Source organism: Boleophthalmus pectinirostris, unplaced genomic scaffold (assembly GCF_026225935.1).
Source record: "Boleophthalmus pectinirostris isolate CB_2022bp ecotype Guang Dong unplaced genomic scaffold, ASM2622593v1 HiC_scaffold_6, whole genome shotgun sequence".
Lineage (NCBI taxonomy): Eukaryota > Metazoa > Chordata > Actinopteri > Gobiiformes > Gobiidae > Boleophthalmus > Boleophthalmus pectinirostris.
Window position 1 is genome coordinate 27,837,686 of NW_026571447.1, and position 17,436 is coordinate 27,855,121.

General features: G+C 39.5%; 2 protein-coding genes across 8 annotated transcripts; both read right to left on the reverse strand.

The window, feature by feature from the left end:
* Positions 1-277: 277 nt before the first annotated feature.
* pbxip1b (pre-B-cell leukemia homeobox interacting protein 1b) lies at positions 278-13,625 on the reverse strand. 7 transcript variants are annotated; one of them, XM_055163712.1, is made up of 12 exons: positions 13,484-13,591; positions 12,780-12,955; positions 11,408-11,476; positions 10,802-10,880; positions 10,656-10,717; positions 9,711-10,113; positions 7,798-8,010; positions 7,229-7,252; positions 6,566-6,618; positions 6,352-6,465; positions 4,882-4,972; positions 278-3,539 (listed from the first exon to the last, which is right to left on the reverse strand). In XM_055163712.1, exons 3-12 carry the CDS (start codon positions 11,450-11,452, stop codon positions 2,278-2,280), a joined length of 2,346 nt encoding a protein of 781 aa, XP_055019687.1. In that variant the 5' UTR covers positions 11,453-11,476; positions 12,780-12,955; positions 13,484-13,591; the 3' UTR covers positions 278-2,277. The 7 variants fall into 7 exon arrangements, with proteins under 7 accessions (XP_055019687.1, XP_055019688.1, XP_055019691.1 ...); XM_055163713.1 differs by having other exon boundaries at positions 12,780-12,876; positions 13,484-13,586; XM_055163716.1 differs by lacking the exon at positions 12,780-12,955 and having other exon boundaries at positions 278-3,536; positions 6,361-6,465; positions 13,484-13,625.
* A 1,423-nt stretch (positions 13,626-15,048) lies between these two features.
* lenep (lens epithelial protein) lies at positions 15,049-17,426 on the reverse strand. Its single transcript, XM_055163351.1, has one exon. It carries the CDS (start codon positions 15,500-15,502, stop codon positions 15,299-15,301), a length of 204 nt encoding a protein of 67 aa, XP_055019326.1. The 5' UTR covers positions 15,503-17,426; the 3' UTR covers positions 15,049-15,298.
* Between the last annotated feature and the right edge of the window lie 10 nt (positions 17,427-17,436).

Here is a 17,436-nt window from a genome sequence, read left to right on the forward strand (position 1 = left end):
ACATTGTAGCGTCATTGTTTCTATGTGAATTTGCCTGGAGCAATAAGGTTGGACCAATTATGATTGGCTCGGCTCCAGTTTTCCCATTCAGTTCTAATTCAATTCCAAGTACTATTTTAATGCAAGACTATAAAGATGAAGGTTATTCTACTATAGCAGTATATTCTGATTGGCGTTACAAGTGTATTTGTCTTTACCTGTACCCCTCCTCTGACTATTGTCTGACTAATGTAAATAGAAAATGAGTTGACTTATAAAAAAATTCAAGGTGACAAAGTTCATCTCTTCACATTTATTAACACCGTTGTTCAAATGTCTAACAAATACATTTTTATGCTGCCGTACGTATGTGGTTCCTCACATTTGTAATTTTCAACTGTAAACCCAAAACAAGCAAAAACAGTGAACTATCCAACAAAAGACTCCATATGAAATTAAAGACATTTTAGTGCACACTATACATTCTGTACCTGAAAACCTGTACATGCTCAACATGTTATTATTATGTGCTCTTTTAAGTAGACCTGTTTAAGGTGCAATAACGTCTACAAATAAGTTAAACAGAACAAGTTAGCACAGTCACGGTCTTAAGCCATATTTACAAAACAAAAAATAATTATTTTATTATTATATAATATATTATAATATCCTCTTAAAGGTATACTCGTAACATTTACGTTGGAGAGTCCGCTACCTGCTTGTCCCCTTGTGTTGCCTGTAATGTTCCACAGTATGGCATTAACCTGACACCACCAGGCAGATCAGATCTAGAGAACGGCATCCTGCTCACGGCATTTGAAGACATTTGCTAGCGTATAAAACATCTACAACTGAACAAATGCAAGATAATTTAATGCCATACAGTGGAATATTCCTGGCAAAGCATTAATATCTCCCCAGAGACCAACAGGGTGTGTACGCTCCACAGACAAGTTACATAGTGCATCTTTAAATGGAAAGTGGTGATACAACAAAAGGTGTTACAGTGAGGCCATTGCATCTTAACCATCAGCTTAACAGCAGCTGAACAATGTGAGAACTGAGAATTAGCTTAGAGAAAAAAGAACCATGTGAAACAGGTACAGAAATATAGAAACAGGAAATTTATACTTTGCAGATGTGTGCACCAAAAATAAATACCCAAATGAGGGAAAGAACATTTTCTATTGTTAATGTTTCTGTATTAGGGCTGCAGCAATAATCATAATTGAATCAAAACTGCATTTGAAATGGTAGGAACAAGCAAATTGCCAACAAAACAACATGTATAAAATCTGCTAACCCAGTAGTTTAGACCTCTAGAACATATTCAGAAAAGCATGAGATTCTTGTATTAGTTTAGCAGACCATATTGCCGTCTTTTCTCAAATGTCAATGCCTAGATGTGTTTAAAGTGTACACTGAACTGAATATTGATTTTAAAACACAAATTATTAATGCAATCATAACACTTCATCAGGAAAAAAAATTAGTTATGGCGTGTTGTCCATGATTTGTTCAGCCTTGGTTGGTATGCAGTTAACTTTCCACGTAGAAAAAACAGAAATGACACGACACTAGTGCAGCAGGAAGAGGTAAAATAAAGAGGTCATCCTGTGAACGTGTTTGTGGCATTCATGGTCCATTATTAAGTGTTCCCTTTTGAATCACCTCTCCTCTGTCAGGCCCCGCTCTGCTTCCTGCACCAGACTGCTCACTTCCTTCAATGCAAAAATGATTATCTACCAGAAGTTAAAATGACTTGAGGTACATATTTCATACCGACAAGTTAAGATTTATTTACCTAAATCGTGATTTAATACATTTTTTTCTTATTTTAAGTTAACATAATTGCCAAAGGGGAAAGACAATTGCCCTTACCTTTATTAATTTCTTATTTTACGCTAGGAATTGCAGATTCTAGGTTTAGGTCTTACATTAATATATTTAAAAGACGCACAGTGTAACTTTTCTGCTGGAGACAGTTCAACCACTTGTCTCCCTGGAGATGTTCGTGCTATACTTGAAATGTTGCACAGTACAGCTTTAAACGTATCCAGTTAGCATTTATACAATCACACAAATTTAAATCGCTCAGAAATACCTTGAAAAAACACTGTCATTGTGAGCAAGGTAACGTCTCCACAGATCAAACTTGTATTTTTATTTTATTATTTATTATTTACCACCAGAAAAGTTACATAGTGTGCCTTTACATCTACTTAACTACTTACTATTGAGAATTTAAGTCATTTTAGTCATTTTCTTACTAGATAATCATTTTTTGCAGTGTATTTTTCAGCCACGTCCTCTCTCACTTTCCTTCATAGACTCTGCTTTAACTTTTTCCTTCTCGCCTGGCAGCGTAAACTTCTGCATCACCTCCTTCTCAAATCCCTCCATCTCATCCTCTATGGCACTATCCTTCTTTCCACTGCCGTCTTCTTCATCTTCTCCTTCAACTAGATCTTCCAACATATCCCCCACGTCCTCCACGTACTCCAGAAAACTCATCTGATCGTGCGGAAAGGCGCCGTTCTGAAACATTTCCGTGGCTAGTTTTCGGAGCTCAGCGATTTGCGAGGCCTCCACTCCTGCCTTTTCCGCTTTGGACAAGTAATCGTTTAGGATAGATTCAAATTCCGAGAGAGGAACTGGCTGCACCCCCTCGGCTTGGGCGCAGGTGTCTGGTGAATCGCAGGGGTCTTGAGGTTTTGAGCTGTGTTGGAGGCGCTCTCTTTGACGGGACCAGTATTCGGGCTGTCCCACTTTGACTTTGGGTTGCGGAGGGGTAGATTTCTTATCGCTCCATGCCTGATCCTTATGCTCACTGCCTTTATATTTATTATATTTCTCAGATTTACCATCCTCCCTTTCTTTTTTATGCTTTTTCTCTTTATACCCTACCCCTTTCCTCTCCTCCTCTTCGTTCCTCCACTGTTTTTTGTCATTGGATTTCCACTTTTTCTGGTCTTTGCTTTTGTCTCTCCTGTCCCCGTCATCTTTCCTGTTTTGACTTTCGTATCCATCCCGCTCTTTCCAATGCTTTTTCTCGTACTTATCTTTCTTTTCTTCTTTATAATCATCTCTTCCCTTTTTCCAGTGCTTGTCTCCGGGTCCTTTGTGGGTTTCTTGGTAGTACTTGCTTTCTTTACTTCCCTCTTTACTCCTCCCTTCTTTAAAGTGATCACGTTTGTGTTTTTTATCACCTTCGTTAGTCCACTCTTTCTTTTCCTTCCAGGTCCTCCCTTCATCTCCTCTTTTTGAGTTGTCTTTTTTCCACTCTTTTGCTTCATCTTTTTGCTTTGAGTGCTTATCCTCCTTATATCGCTTTTCAAATCTACCACTCTCATATTTCTCTCTCTTCCACTCTTTTTCTTTGCCGTCTGTCTTCCCTCCATCCTTGCGTTGCTTTTTCTCTTTTTTCCATTCGGATTTTTCTTCATCTTTCCACTCCTTTGCAACACCTCTGTCGTGCTTGTTCTTCTTGTATGCCTGATAGTCTGCTGGGCTCTGACTGTCATTCTCTGTTCCTCCACTAGGGGGAGTTGTAGCAGCTGCTAAAAGAAAAAGGGAATTCAATACACACTTTTACACAGTAGATGCTTCATCATTAGGTCGTTAGGTTGCATATCATGTTTTCTCTCATATAGAAATGTTTAATATTTGAATTAGTTGTTAATGATTTGCCAATTAAACGTTCACCGTTCGATATCATTTAGAGTTTTTGGAAGCCATTAAAATATGCATCGATAGTCATGGCGAGAAAACATAATCTCTCTGGGATCTATGTTACTTTTCCGGTGGAGGGTCTCAAACCTTCTATTCTCCATGGAGATGATAGGGAGATGACGCAATGCATGTTTGGGAAGTTTAGACCATAGTGTAGAACATTCTAGGCAAAGCAATAATATTTTCAAAATATAAGCAGGTGTTAGTCCCTCCACCAGAAAAGTTACACCATGCACCTTTAAAGTAAGTCGATACTGTTAATAAAATGGTTACTACACTACCATCATTACCTACGGTCTAGTGCAGTGGTTCTCAAACTTTTCTAACCAAGGACAAACCAAGGTAATATTTGACTTCTGAGTACCACCAGATCTAAATCCGGACCACATCAGACTTTGATTCGAGGCCTGGTCTTATATTAGGCTTTGCAGTTGGGCAATTCAAAATAATTATTAATCCAGGAAGACAACAAATAATTCTAAATTGCTGGGTTTCAGGGACATCATATGCTTTAGGTCAGGGGTCTCCAACCTTTTTCCAGTGAGCTACTTTTACCAAACAAACTCATTTTAGTGTTTGCAAGAACTTTAGAACATTTAAGCCCCACAGAAAGCCTTAGATTGAGTACAGTTAGACGCCTATAAATAATTCAGAAATCCCTTGGAGAGCTACTTGGAAGGTTGTGGAGAGCTACTGGTAGCTCCCGAGCAACAGGTTGGAGACCCCTGCTTTAGGTCTATAACATTTAATTCAGATTTGGAGTAGCTAAAATTAATATTGTTAAAGTGCAGATTTATGTTGTAATGCAGAGTTCTTGGGTCTAGTCAATAGAAATGATCAAGTTCAACATTTGTGAATTCACCTTATGGATATTTTAAGGCAATGTATAATGTTTTCAAAAAGGGAAATCTGTCTTTTGCCCCAATAGAAACTGCAGAAAGCCCCACACGCCACCACTGGCAGCCGCATCCCACAGTTTGAGAAACACTGGTTTAGTCCATAAAAACTACCTGCTACCTCTCCTACCTGAATAGAGCTTTATGTGTGTCAAAGTGGACCTCAGACTCTCTACTTCTTTCTGCAGCATCGACAGAGCCTGCAGTTCTGTTCTCATCTTCTCCAGTTCTTTCTGAAGCTCAGGAACACTCTCCAGGTTTTTCTTTAACCTACTGTTTTCCTGCTGCATCTCGTTGTGGTGAAGTTGCTCAGTGCTGCCCTCTGCTGCTTGTGCCTTGGTCAATTTTAGCTCCTCGTTCTCAGACTGTAAAGAAACACAGCCACAAGGATTTGTTTCTGAAAACTCACTCGGTATGTGGCCAGGGTACTTTCTGTATGTATTAGCATAAAAGGGCCTGTACCTGATTTTAATTTACATCATGCATTTGTAGCAGGCATAATGCTGCAATATGAATCAGAAATAGCAATAGGAGTAATAGTAGTAGTACTAGCAGTAGCAGTAGAAGTAGCAGTAGCAGTAGGCTAGTTCAGAAGATTATAGTTCAGCTCAGAGGAAAATTGGGTATTTAATGAGACAAAAACACAGGTCTTGTAGTGCTAAGTTGTGTTGTTATTTACAGTGAACAGACATTATTTACACTATTCACAGTTCTTCACTTTCAGAGACATTGTTCAAAGACCTTGATGAACAAGATCAACATGTTACAGTTCTTAGTCTGAGCGCACAAGGACCAACAAAGTTCATATCCACAGGGGTCACGTGAAAGGCATGAAAGGCGTGGATAATGTCCAGCAAGGTTCATTAAGTGCCCAGTGCCCACAGCAGGGGGAGGTGGGTGTGCATGAGTGTGTGTGGTTGAACAGCTCCAACGCCTCCTACCGCAACGGCAGATACTTGCACTCTTCCCAGAGAGAGTTCTCCCATAGAAATGTAATGCAATTCTGGGAATTCAAACTGCCCGGGTTCGGCTGACAGGGCATCCACAACTTTCACAAAGGTCGGATTTTGTAGGGATTCATTCCTATTTTCACAACATAAACTTCTTAAATTTTTTAAACCTTCAATGCGCCTAAAAGTTAGCTTTGTAAGACTTGGCCTAGTCTCGTGCTAACGCTAGCAGCTCTCGCGCTGATTGGTCCAAACACTCCACGCCGCGCACGTTATAGACGTCACACGAGTAGGAGGTGCCCATATTGAGAAAGTAAATGTGAAAGAGAAAATTATTTTTGGGCCATGCACCAATGAGAAAAGGCCACTGAAAATAATACAATGTCATCTTGGGTTCACCTTCCAGAATTTATTAAACTTCTATGGGTGCGATACGTGTGCGAAATCTTGCGATAGTTGAGAAGAGCCGTGGGTGAAAATGTAATTTAGAGACTGACCGAAAAATACCTGGGTTACACCTTACATGGTAAAAGCTGTTAAATAAGAACACAATTAATACTGTGCAAGAGAATCTGTTCATTTGACAGCGTATTATGAGTCCCCTTTTTCATTCAATAAGAAACATTGTTATACAGAATCGCAGGAACCCAACTGCCTGAGTTTCCGTGTGATGGTGCAATATCACACTGGCATAAAAGACTAAGTGGGTGGGGCCAAAAGTTCAAACTAAAACATGTTTCAGTCTGACTCATTGTTTGAAATCAGGTGCAGGCCCTTAAAGAGAGAGAATGTACCTGAAGTACCTGAAGTTGGGCTTGTAACATTTCTATCTGCTCATTCCCTTTAGTTAATTTGTTTAAGAGCTCAGCTTCTGCATCAGGCCGAGATAAGTCTGGGTTAAGCCACTCCTGTGACACAAGAAGTCATTTATTACAGCTTGTATTTAGATAAACTTGACGTGTCAATATGTTGCTACAATAACAGTGAGCAAACAATAGTCTTACTGACCTGTTTTCCAGATGACTCAGGCTCGTTCAGCTCTGATGCAGGATAGTCACTTTCTGCAGAGAAGGGACATAATTCTTAACTTCTTCTGTTCTATAGAAATTATGGCGCCAAAAGCACATATATTCAGATATCTGAATATCATGGCAAAGAAGCCATTGCAGAAAACAAGGCCATTTAAAATTGTATCCACATCTCTGAAAACCCTGTATCCTTTCAGCATGAAGTAGTTTCATGTTTGGGTGGGCAATATAGCAAGCTTGGAGTTCACACTTCACTCTGATTGGTTAATCCAGCTTTCACTCACTCACAATCTTAAAGAGGCTGACCAAGAAATCGGTGGGGAAGTGTCTGATTTTAAGTAATCAGCTGTACTAAATAGAGAATGAAGATTTGACGATATGACCAAAATAGCAGATCATCACAAGAATAAGATCAAGACTCTATTTTCATCATTGTATCGTTCATCCCTGGTTTCAGTTGAATTGCATCACTAATCACACTAATATAAGGTGTTGTTCTGAATAGATGGAACAAGGTTTTCCATTCAACAATGAGCATTCAAGCAAGCAAAACCTTGAGCAAGATCATGTTTTTACATGCAAACCGCAACCACAGCAACCCCACCGTCATGTGCAAGACTTAGTCTAGGAACAGAAATCCTACCCTCATCCAGGTCCATGAAGACACCTGCAGGTACAGTACACCTCAGTCTCAGACACCAACATTTACTCTAAATTGCAGAAAAGTAATGTACAATAGAAAAAAGTAGCCCTAAACCAACATGTCGAAATAGGGCTGGGCAATTCATCACATTAAAATAAGATACACCTTTATTTGTATCACAATGGGGAAATTGCAGTGTTGCAGCAACAAGTTTATGAATTCGGGGTTGAGATTTTGTCTTGTCTAATTGTCAGTTGATAAGCTTAGGTGGATTTTTTTTTTTAAATCAAAGGATTTACAACAGCCAATCATCAGTCAGTAAAAGCACTTGAAGTAGAGTTCAGACTTCAGAGGAAGAAATTTTACATTGTGTTAAATGGCACTAGCTAAAAGTCTATCACATTTATGTTCATGAAATCAAGAATGAAAGCTGTTTTTACTTTGTTTTTGAAAATAATTGAATTAAATTGAAAATCAAGATCGATGAGTATTAAAAAAAAGGACTATTTTTATTACATATCGCCCATCCCTATATAACATGATTCAAAAACATGCATGACATTGCTTACCTGAGATGAAAATAGTGCCTAGGCCCAGCAGAATGACAGCTCCCAGAATGCACTTGTTCAGAGTGATGCCGGAGTCCTCGTCTCTCTGGGGAAGCTGAAAGTCTTCCTCTGCCTCCTCTTCCTCGTCACGCTGGCCGATCTTTTCCAGAGCCTCTAACCTCCTCCTCCTCAGCTCTGGCTCTGTTTGTGGAGCAGCTGTTTGGACAGTGGGATCTACAGTGGAACAACACAATCAGTACATTTATCTGGTGGTACACACAGCACAGGCTCCTTCTCGTGGTATGAAGGGTTTTCTGTAGTTCTAATCTTTCTTCATATTAATTACACATTCATTTAAAAAGGTGCACTATGTAACTTTTCCAGTGCAGAGTCTGCCAGAGTCTGTGTATGTGTATATGTATAAATGCTATTGGTTTGAATGTCTCACAGCTTGGCATTAAAAGTATCTATCTCCATGACAAGACAAGAGACAAGCAGGTGAAGCCATAAGGCCAAGGTCAGGTCAGATCTGTGGAGAGGTGACCCTGCATACAGTGAAGCTGAATGCTTTTCTTGGTAAGACTGAGAAGTAAAAACACCTCTAATAAATACTTCAAGACTTTAAAATTCCAGGCAAAGCAAGAGCACATCCATGGACTCTCCAGCAGAAAAGTTACATAGTGCTACAGTCCAGATTTAGTCCTGGTCTAGTTCTTGTGGTACTTAAATCACCAAATATTTGATGTGGAGTAAATTGATAAGAGGGATTGAAAACCTTGGATCTATGGACCTATATACTTTTATCTCCTCTTAAGGCAGAATTTCTAATTGCACAATATCTATTTGCATTTATCTACTATCATCTATTTGTGTTTTGATATAAAGACCAGCCTCCGTTTGGACGCCACACTGTTCCATTCACCCTGCTGTGCACAGTTTTAATTAGTCTGCAGTCTGCACAATGACATTTCCCATTTCCACCAGCAGCATAAAAAGACAATTACGATGCTTGGATTGTGCAGAGAAAGCACAATTTATTTTCCTCTTTTAGAGCCAGACAAAAATACTTCAAGTGAAGTTTCTGATGTTATCCAGAATAAGGAAATGCGCAGCAGAGCACAGTATGAACTAGATTTAATGATACCACCTCAAACATCTGCACAAACAAAACACCACAAAGTCTAAAACTAGCATGGTCTTATGGTCACAGTCTGTTCCAATGACCTCCTGACACAGATGAAGTCAGTTTCTAGCAGGTCTGCCTGGTGCAATTATCTTAAATAGATAATACTATAATACTATTTAAAAGGAAATAAATGGGTAATTTTACATGCACTATCTACCATACCAAAGACACATTCTAGTGTTTTATGATTTGTTGTTGTGTAAATAACTTAAATGTTCTAATTATGGACCAAGTATGGTGAAAAAAAATCTTACACAACCCATGGAGTGCTGGAGTAGACTGACCAAAGTGAGGCTGCAAATCTGTGCTTTTGTCACATCACATCACATCACATACTCACAACATTCATACTGGGCAAGGTTGGGGGAGAGTCTTGCCTAAGGACACAGTAACAGTAAGCCACTGCGGCACCACTGAGGCACCTAGTATTCCCAGAGGTTTCCCATTCAAGGATTGACCAGACCCTGAGTTGCATCCACCTTATTCTCCAAGTTGCTGTCATTTAGGTTGTTTTATTTTGCATGAAGCTGCCGATTTTGACAGCAAATAAGTTCTATACAGACTACAAAGTGGATTAATGGATTGTTGACTTGTTCGAACATTTTACACCTATCAGCAAAACTCTCCATTGAAATGAACGGGATTCCCACTTAACTGGAAGTGCCACCACAATGAAATTGTGATTATGTAGCATTTAGAGCATATGTTCACATCCAGTTAACACTTTAATGCACTAATTATGTCTTACCTTGAGGTGTTTCTATTGGACTAAACTGGTGTGACTCCTCCTTTGATTCCTCCTTTGACTCCTCCTCCTCTGGCTCTTGACTGATGGCTTGATTCTGAGTCTCGTCCTGAATCTCTGTCTGCTCCCTGGCCTCCTCCTCCTCCTCCTTCTCCTGCCCGGAGTCCAGATACCCCAGAGTCTCCGCACTCAAAGGGGGGGCGGGAGTCTCATCTGAGGAGGGGCTGAGGTGAGAGTAGGAGTCAGAGAAGGACTCTGGCTCTGTGCTGGACAGTCCCGAGTCCAGTGGAGCGCCCTCTGTCTGTGGCTCAGGGACAGGGCTGCTCTGGACCTCTGATGGAGCAGAGGAGGGGAGGGCACAGGCATCGCTGTCTTCATTTGGTTGAGCTACTTGTTCTTCCGATGTCTAAAATGAAAAAAAGTGAAAAAGTTTATTTAAAGAGCAACAACTGAAATGGAAAGTTACCAAAGTGACATAGTAAACCATAAGTGCCAACCATATCGTAGTAATCTGACAATAGTAATTAGTATGTAGTTTTTGGATTAATAAAGCATTTAGAAACAATTAATTTAGGCCTGGAATTAAAAATAGCACACAATTATCACGTGTCAACATTAAAAGTGCACTATGTAACTTTTCAGGTGGGCCACCTGCTCAAGCCACTTGCTTGACTCCATGAAAATGTAAATTATTTATATTGAATGTTCCATACTATGGCATTAAATGCATATCCATTCAATAATAACAGTTTTTATATCTAAAGTATACTGTAGAGTAGCCTCTCCACAGATATGATTTGTAACATGGCCTGATAGTGTGATCTACTTGTCTCCATGAAGATAAATAGTTCTCTGTATTATAGTGGAACTTTCTAGGTGGCAGACCATTGACCAGAAAAGTTACATAGTGCAACTTTAAAATGTTTACATCATAACAACAATAATTACCAGTTCTGGGTGGTCCTCTTCAGATAACCCATGTGCACCGTCTGATGGCTCTGCACCCAAACCTGTTCAGTTAAAGACAAACATGTCCACACTGCTTTAATACTTACTTTAATTTCATTAAAGAGAAAAACTAAACTGGTACAGACCCTGAGTGGGTGCACTGGGTTCATCCTGGCGCTCTGTTCCTTCTGTGAGAGGCCTCAGGGTCTCAGCTGCAGCAGTCTCCTGACACAACACAGTACATAAAACATAAAACATGAGAAACTCCTAAATGTACCACCACTGTGCTTTGTGAGGGTATTTAGTATTAAACTGGAACAGACAAAGACCATGATTTTACATTTTGTTGACTGTAAAATACAAAATATTGATCTAAAACAGATCAGTAATAAAAACAGGTCCAAGGACTTCCTGTTCAAATGAAAAGCCGCCTCTTCATAGCGACATTCATTGTAGCTTTACATGTTTATGATGTTGAAAAATGATGACATAGCAGTCTGAAGCAGAGTCTAATTATTTTTAATAATCGCATGTGAGCAATAGTGCTTCAAATGCAGGACGATACAGGTTGCTCAAACATGCATGAATCAGGCAAAATATAACTCTGAAGCCTATTCAGAGTGATGATGAGGGAGTACGGTTATAACATTGTTAAAAGCTCATAAAACTCAATTGTGCATAATATGTCCTCTTCTGTATTTCCATTCTCATTCAAATGCTTATGAAGTTATGAAGTGAAAGAAATATGTTACCTCGGGAGTGACAATTGTCCAACTGTTGTTTGAGCTGCCAGACATGGCCCCCTACAGGCTTTGTGCCTTCTGCAACAAACCAGAGAGAACCAGCCATAAACAACAAGAGCTCAGACTAAAGGTGAGGCCATACACACACCGCCACTACACACAGCCAGTTAAACATCAGCCCACTAACGGGATGCTAAGTGGTTTGAACCTCATTCAGACACATTAAAACTTCTATCTTTTTGTTTATGCTAATTACAGCAAATATGATTGTTGCAATAGGAAGGGCATCTGGCACAAATGACTATAAATTACAGTGGTTGGTTCACTGTGACAAACCTGGAAAAAAGCCCAATAGTACATTAGAATTCCAAATGGAGCAGTGAATATTCCTGACACCATAGAATCCCATGTGGAAGAATGATGCATGAGGCAGCTGTTGCAGAGGTAATTTACATCTCTGCAATCACATGTTCAGCATTTGAATAGTGCCTCTCCCATTCAGCCTCACCCACAGCACCAATAAAGGAGCTACTGTAACGCACTCTAAAACATGTCAAGGGACGGCTGTGTGCAGGAAGTGTAATTCACTCGAAGCATTGAGGGGTTCATTAGCAGTTAGCACATGTCCCCTGCCTTTGGTCTCACTGCCTTTTAGTGGCGGAAAAATGTTTGGCAGAAAGGCCGGTAACTAAGGTCTACACAACTTCACCTAATGGCCTAGTGGATGCAAATATACTCTGAAATGCATGGGAAATTTTAGGGCTGAAAAAATATTGTGATTCTTCTGACAAGTACTGGTGATTAGATTTTTAAAAAGTAGGCTCCCGTTCAGAGTGCACATAGTAAACAACTCCAGAAGCATTAACATTTAAGAGAAGAGGCCACTATTGTCTAAGTAATTATAGCCTTTGCAGTTGAAAATGGTGCCAATGCCAATTGCAATTGTGATTTGATTATGATTTACTGTGCAACCCAAATGAAAAGCTTGAATTAGTTTAGCCGTTCATCTTTCCGTTATATGTAGAGTTGGGTAATACGGCAAAATAATGCATGACTTTTGATTTTATTTTATTGTGTCTTTCTAAAACCAAATGTACAATTATAGTTTCCTGAACAAGAACAAGAAGGGGGTCTTTTGATTGTAATTTAAAAACAACAAAACTGTCCAATTTACTCCGCCAAAGTGAATTCTGCTCCAAACTGAGGATTCGAGGTAGACTTCTGGAATAGAAATACCCAAACATATTGACAATTAGAGATGACTGAATGCCAGTCTTGATTAAAATCAAATGGATTTCACAGACATATAGTTACACATTTTACAATAGGCAAACAGATTCTCACATTCACCCAAAAGGATTTAAGATGTATTAAACATTACACCGTCTTGAGAGTGACACACTTCACTTCCCAAATTCAATTTCCTTTCAGCTTTGCCATTTAGGTCTTGCGTCCCAGGAGAAGTCTCTGGATCCAGCCTGAGGCCCAAGGAGCAGTGTTGAGCATACAGTGGGGAGGCTTAAATAGATAGGCTAAATATAGCAAACATGAGATGGGCTGCAGACAAGAAGAAGGAACATTGTGTAGTTTAATAGGTTTACTAATGTCTGACAATTGTTGTTTCCTGAAAGTCCCATATCTCTCTTGCAATTACAAACATTTGTTCAACTCCAGTTATCTATTTCCTGGTTGAAAACTACCAAAGAAGGCAACTGTGCACAAACTGCTGCTTGCTAAGACAGGAGGAATGTTACTTGCATATGACATCAGGCGCATAGAAGCACTACAAGCACTATGTAAACATGACAGGAAACGCCATATGCTTTTTATCGTGCGCAACATCACGCAGATTGTCTCATCTCTATGGATACAAATAACAAAATGTAATCTATGGTATCAGTAAAGACAGTAATACATTATCTAAAGGTTACATTCATGCTCAGGTTTGTGTTTCAATCTTTGCACGACCTTTACAGCACGAGTTAACCAGGAAAAGTGAAACAAATGTCGCCACAGAAGAACAAAAGATGACATAAAACTAGCGACAAAAAGTGCGCGTAAAACATGGGGCCGTATAATCCTTACCCAAGCGATTATCTTTATTGGAGACAGCGCCCAGCATCAATAGACCCACTTCCCACGTCTTTTTCATCCAACTTGGGAACTCTGAACATGCCCCCTGAAACTTGTTGTGAGTGTCGAGGAAATCGTCCAATCAGGGCTCGGTTTGAAGAAGATCCCGCCTTACTTTATCTTCTTGACCAATCAGAATGGAGCATGTTTCTCTTTCTCTGTGCGTTTTCCGCAAGTTGATTGACAGGCGCATGTGATAACAACAGGGAAAACTCAGCTACAGTTGTCTATGGTTTTGTTGCTTGCCTTGGCTAAAATGTGATTATTGTGAGTTACAAATGAATAACTTCACTGTATGTAGGTCAAGTTCAAACAGGCCTACAGTTGACCTATTTTCCTAAAAGCTTTATTATGCTGTTTTCTGATTTATGTTATAATGCATTTTGTTTAGTTTCATTCTTACACATTTAACACACAAGCTGCATATTTAAGCTGACATCTTCTATCAAACGGAAAACAATCCACCTTGTGATGTCATGCGGTTATACAGGAAGTGCTCCACTGTGTTTTTAAACTCCATACACTTTTGCTAGAACAGGGGTCTCCAACCTACCAGTAGCTCTTCACCCCCTTACAAGTAGCTCGCCAAAGGATTTCTGAATTATACGTATTGTACTAAATAGCTCATATTTGATAATTGCTACTGTAAATGTGTTATTTTTGAACTTTGTGCACTAATAAATGGATAATGGTTCAATGTTTTATAGGCATCTAAGCGTACATCTAAGGCTTGCCCTCTTGTATTGTATCAGTTTTTTGCAGCCGCTAAAATGAGTAACTCTCCTGCATTTTCATTTTGTAAAGGTAGCTCACTGGACGCAAAAGGCTGGAGATCCCTGCACTAGTATACTATGTATTAGGTTCTTTTTTCAGACCAAGAGTTTGTTTTCATTCCTGACAGTTTCGACTGCTCACTAGCGGTCTTCCTCAGAGTGGTCACGTGTTGCTTTGAGGTGTCCGGACAGCTGATTTAAACATGTTTTGATGCTGTCTTCCTACAGATGGAGACAGGACGACAGCGCCATCTGCAGTCCAACTTCCTCAGGACAGTATCCCAGGTGTGTGAGAGTAAAAAAGCCCCTTCGTCCCGGTTTATAGTCCTGTGGGCATGTTTCCGTATTTCGATTACCACTTTAATCCAGCGACGATGTTAAGGAAGAGCGCTAGTGAGCATTGAAACTGTCAGGTATGAAAACAAACTCTTGGTCTGAAAAAAGAACCTAATAACATAAGGGAGCTGCATGGAACAACATTTGTGCACTATCTACTTAGAAATGAATTAAAAGGCCACAAATAAGTAGCTCCAATTCTTTCTTTATTTATTTATAGCCATTATTGCAAAAGTAGTAGCAGGTCTTTCTCCAAACCCCAAAAGGATCCAGCTGTGGAAATAAAATTAAAGAAAATATTAATCTGGCCAATAATATTAATAAATAGGCCTAACAGCTTATTACTAACAACAATGAGTTCCCAAGAGTCTCAAATTAGAAGGAGAGAACATTACAGCGAATGGGGCGGTTTAATGGAAGCTAATATTTGCCAATTAGTTGCCTATTGTCCCAGATCTCCACTGCAATTAAAACTAATTTGTTCAAGTCAAATGATCTTGTTCTTGGTTCAAAGTAAAAGGAAAACTCATTAGCACAAGTCAACTGTGAGTTTCCAAGTGCCACATACCTGCCAACTTGCACGCTATAGGCTACCACTGCATCTCTCATGATCAGAAGCTTGTTGAAACAGAAGCCGGAGAAAAATCATTAATTCATTTCAGTCCAGAATCTCTTTGATGCACCAGCAGCAGAGGAGAAAATACAGGCACTCTTTGACAGATTGAATGAACCCGTAGGCAAAGTTTCCCCCGAGGAAGTTCTTGCCCCGGCCCAGGCCTATCGCCATGTCACGTAGCTGCTGTCCCAGGGAGGACGAGGGGGGAGCGGGCATGGCTTGTGGCAGAGGGCGTTGGGGATGCATGGCTCCACAGATGCTCAAGTTGACAGCGCAGAGATGGTACAGTCTGTAAAATCAAACTGGCAGCCTCGTGTCAGTATTGCACTCAAATACTTATAACTTCACTCACAAATCCAGCTACTTCTTCACTATTCTATACCCTGAATGAGTGAAAGTGTGTTTACCTGTGCACTGGTCTCTTCTGCTGTACATCAACCCCATGTGATCCATGAATAAGCCCACTACTGTTACAGGCAATGCCCATTCACACACATTCAGACAGTGGAGATTTCCAGTTGTTTCAACATGTCCCCCAATCACAGCCATTGTTCTGGACAGTATGAGACAAAACTTCTAGAGTGGATGTTTTGTTCTAAAGCCTGTCACGATAATTACTGTACTGACTTATCGTTCAATATATGAAAGTAGGAACAATACTTAACATTTCAGCATTTCTAATGAGATAAATGGGCCTGTCTATGTTTTGTAGCACATTCCAGTCCGGGGTGCAGGAAGAGAGAACAGCACACAGATCAGGTGACCCCAAAAAAATCTCTTGAGACCCATCTGAGGGTCACGACCCAGTCTTTGTGAACAATGATTTAGAGGATTGAATAAATAACCATCTATATCTGTATCTATTGGTTAATTCTGTTACTTATTTGTTGCAGTTTGTGTTTTTTAATGATGCTGAAAATTCAAAAATAGTTTACATGGATAATCCTGCTTTATTGTTATTGTATACATTTGCGACAGGCCTACCTAAAACATATTTGATTTTAAACTACCACCAGAACTAAACCAAGAATAATTCTGATCAAACCAACTCTATCCATTATGAAAAGGGATATAAACAGGAGTGAACGAGGGCTACACACACCACATAAAACTGGGACAAAATTGGGACTAAACCTAGAACTAGAGTAAACTAAGGCTAAACAAGGACCAAATAGGACTAAACCAGGACCAAACTAATTACATCAGAACTAAACTGGGGTCCAAACACATTTCACTGACTAACTAAAAAGTATGAGATACATATTATATCTGATAAAACAAGCGCAGATGGTTCAGAAATGGCTGAAATTGCCTATTCTTTATAATGGCGTGACCTTCCAATTGACCCGTGTGACCTCAAATGACCTCGGATCGGCACCAAACTTTTTTTGCGGCATCGGGCACGGGGGCTTGACCCACGTACCAAATTTGGTGACAATCGGTCCATAAATGGCGGAATTATCGCAGGTAGACAGACACACACACACACACAGACACAGGGTGAATACAAAACAACCTTTCTGGGACGAGGTAATTATAACATCAATATGAATCTAAACATATAGGTTAATTAACTATATTGCATTTTGAATCCAGACAGCTCAGATTTGTCAAAGAGGGTCTATTTGAAAGTGGTAATAAATTATAAGACTGAGACATGAGGACTAGGCCTGTCAGGAAAATTGCAAAATTGACTTCTCGTTCAATGTACAAAAACTGGGCTCAATATTTAACACATTTCTTTGCAAAGCTGTTTCTTTTGTACCATTTTGTACCTAATACAGTAAGATTTAAGGTGTAGAATGTTGACTAAATAACTTCTGTCACTAAGCACAAGTTCATTCTGGTATTTATTTGTTACTGCTCATCCCTTTTAATAATATACACTATATTTAAAAATTGGTTTACAGGGTTTGTCTTGCTTTGTGTCAGTGGCATAAAGTAGTTTCAATATTATCATTTATCGCAGTATTTCTCTGTAGCAGTAAATTATGCTTCAAAAATCATTATTGTGACAGATCTAATGAGGATTTGTATATGGAGAGGGCAGACTTGGGTATCTCATTTGTATAATAACGTCAAACGAAGAGTATGAGGGATTATCATGAAGTCTATGCAAAAATAATATGCAAAAGTTGGTGACTGTGTTTGAATTTGGATAGAAGTCGACCGTGTTTCAA

Coding starts and splice junctions, on each gene's coding strand:
- pbxip1b (XM_020927960.2), bottom strand. CDS start 11,452: ATGTCTGGCAGCTCAAACAACAGTTGGACAATTGTCACTCCCGAG. Junction 10,718..10,801: donor ACCCAGTGCACCCACTCAGG/GTCTGTACCAGT, acceptor TTAACTGAACAG/GTTTGGGTGCAGAGCCATCA. Junction 8,011..9,710: donor TCCAATAGAAACACCTCAAG/GTAAGACATAAT, acceptor GTTCCACTGTAG/ATCCCACTGTCCAAACAGCT.
- lenep (XM_055163351.1), bottom strand. CDS start 15,502: ATGCATCCCCAACGCCCTCTGCCACAAGCCATGCCCGCTCCCCCCTCG.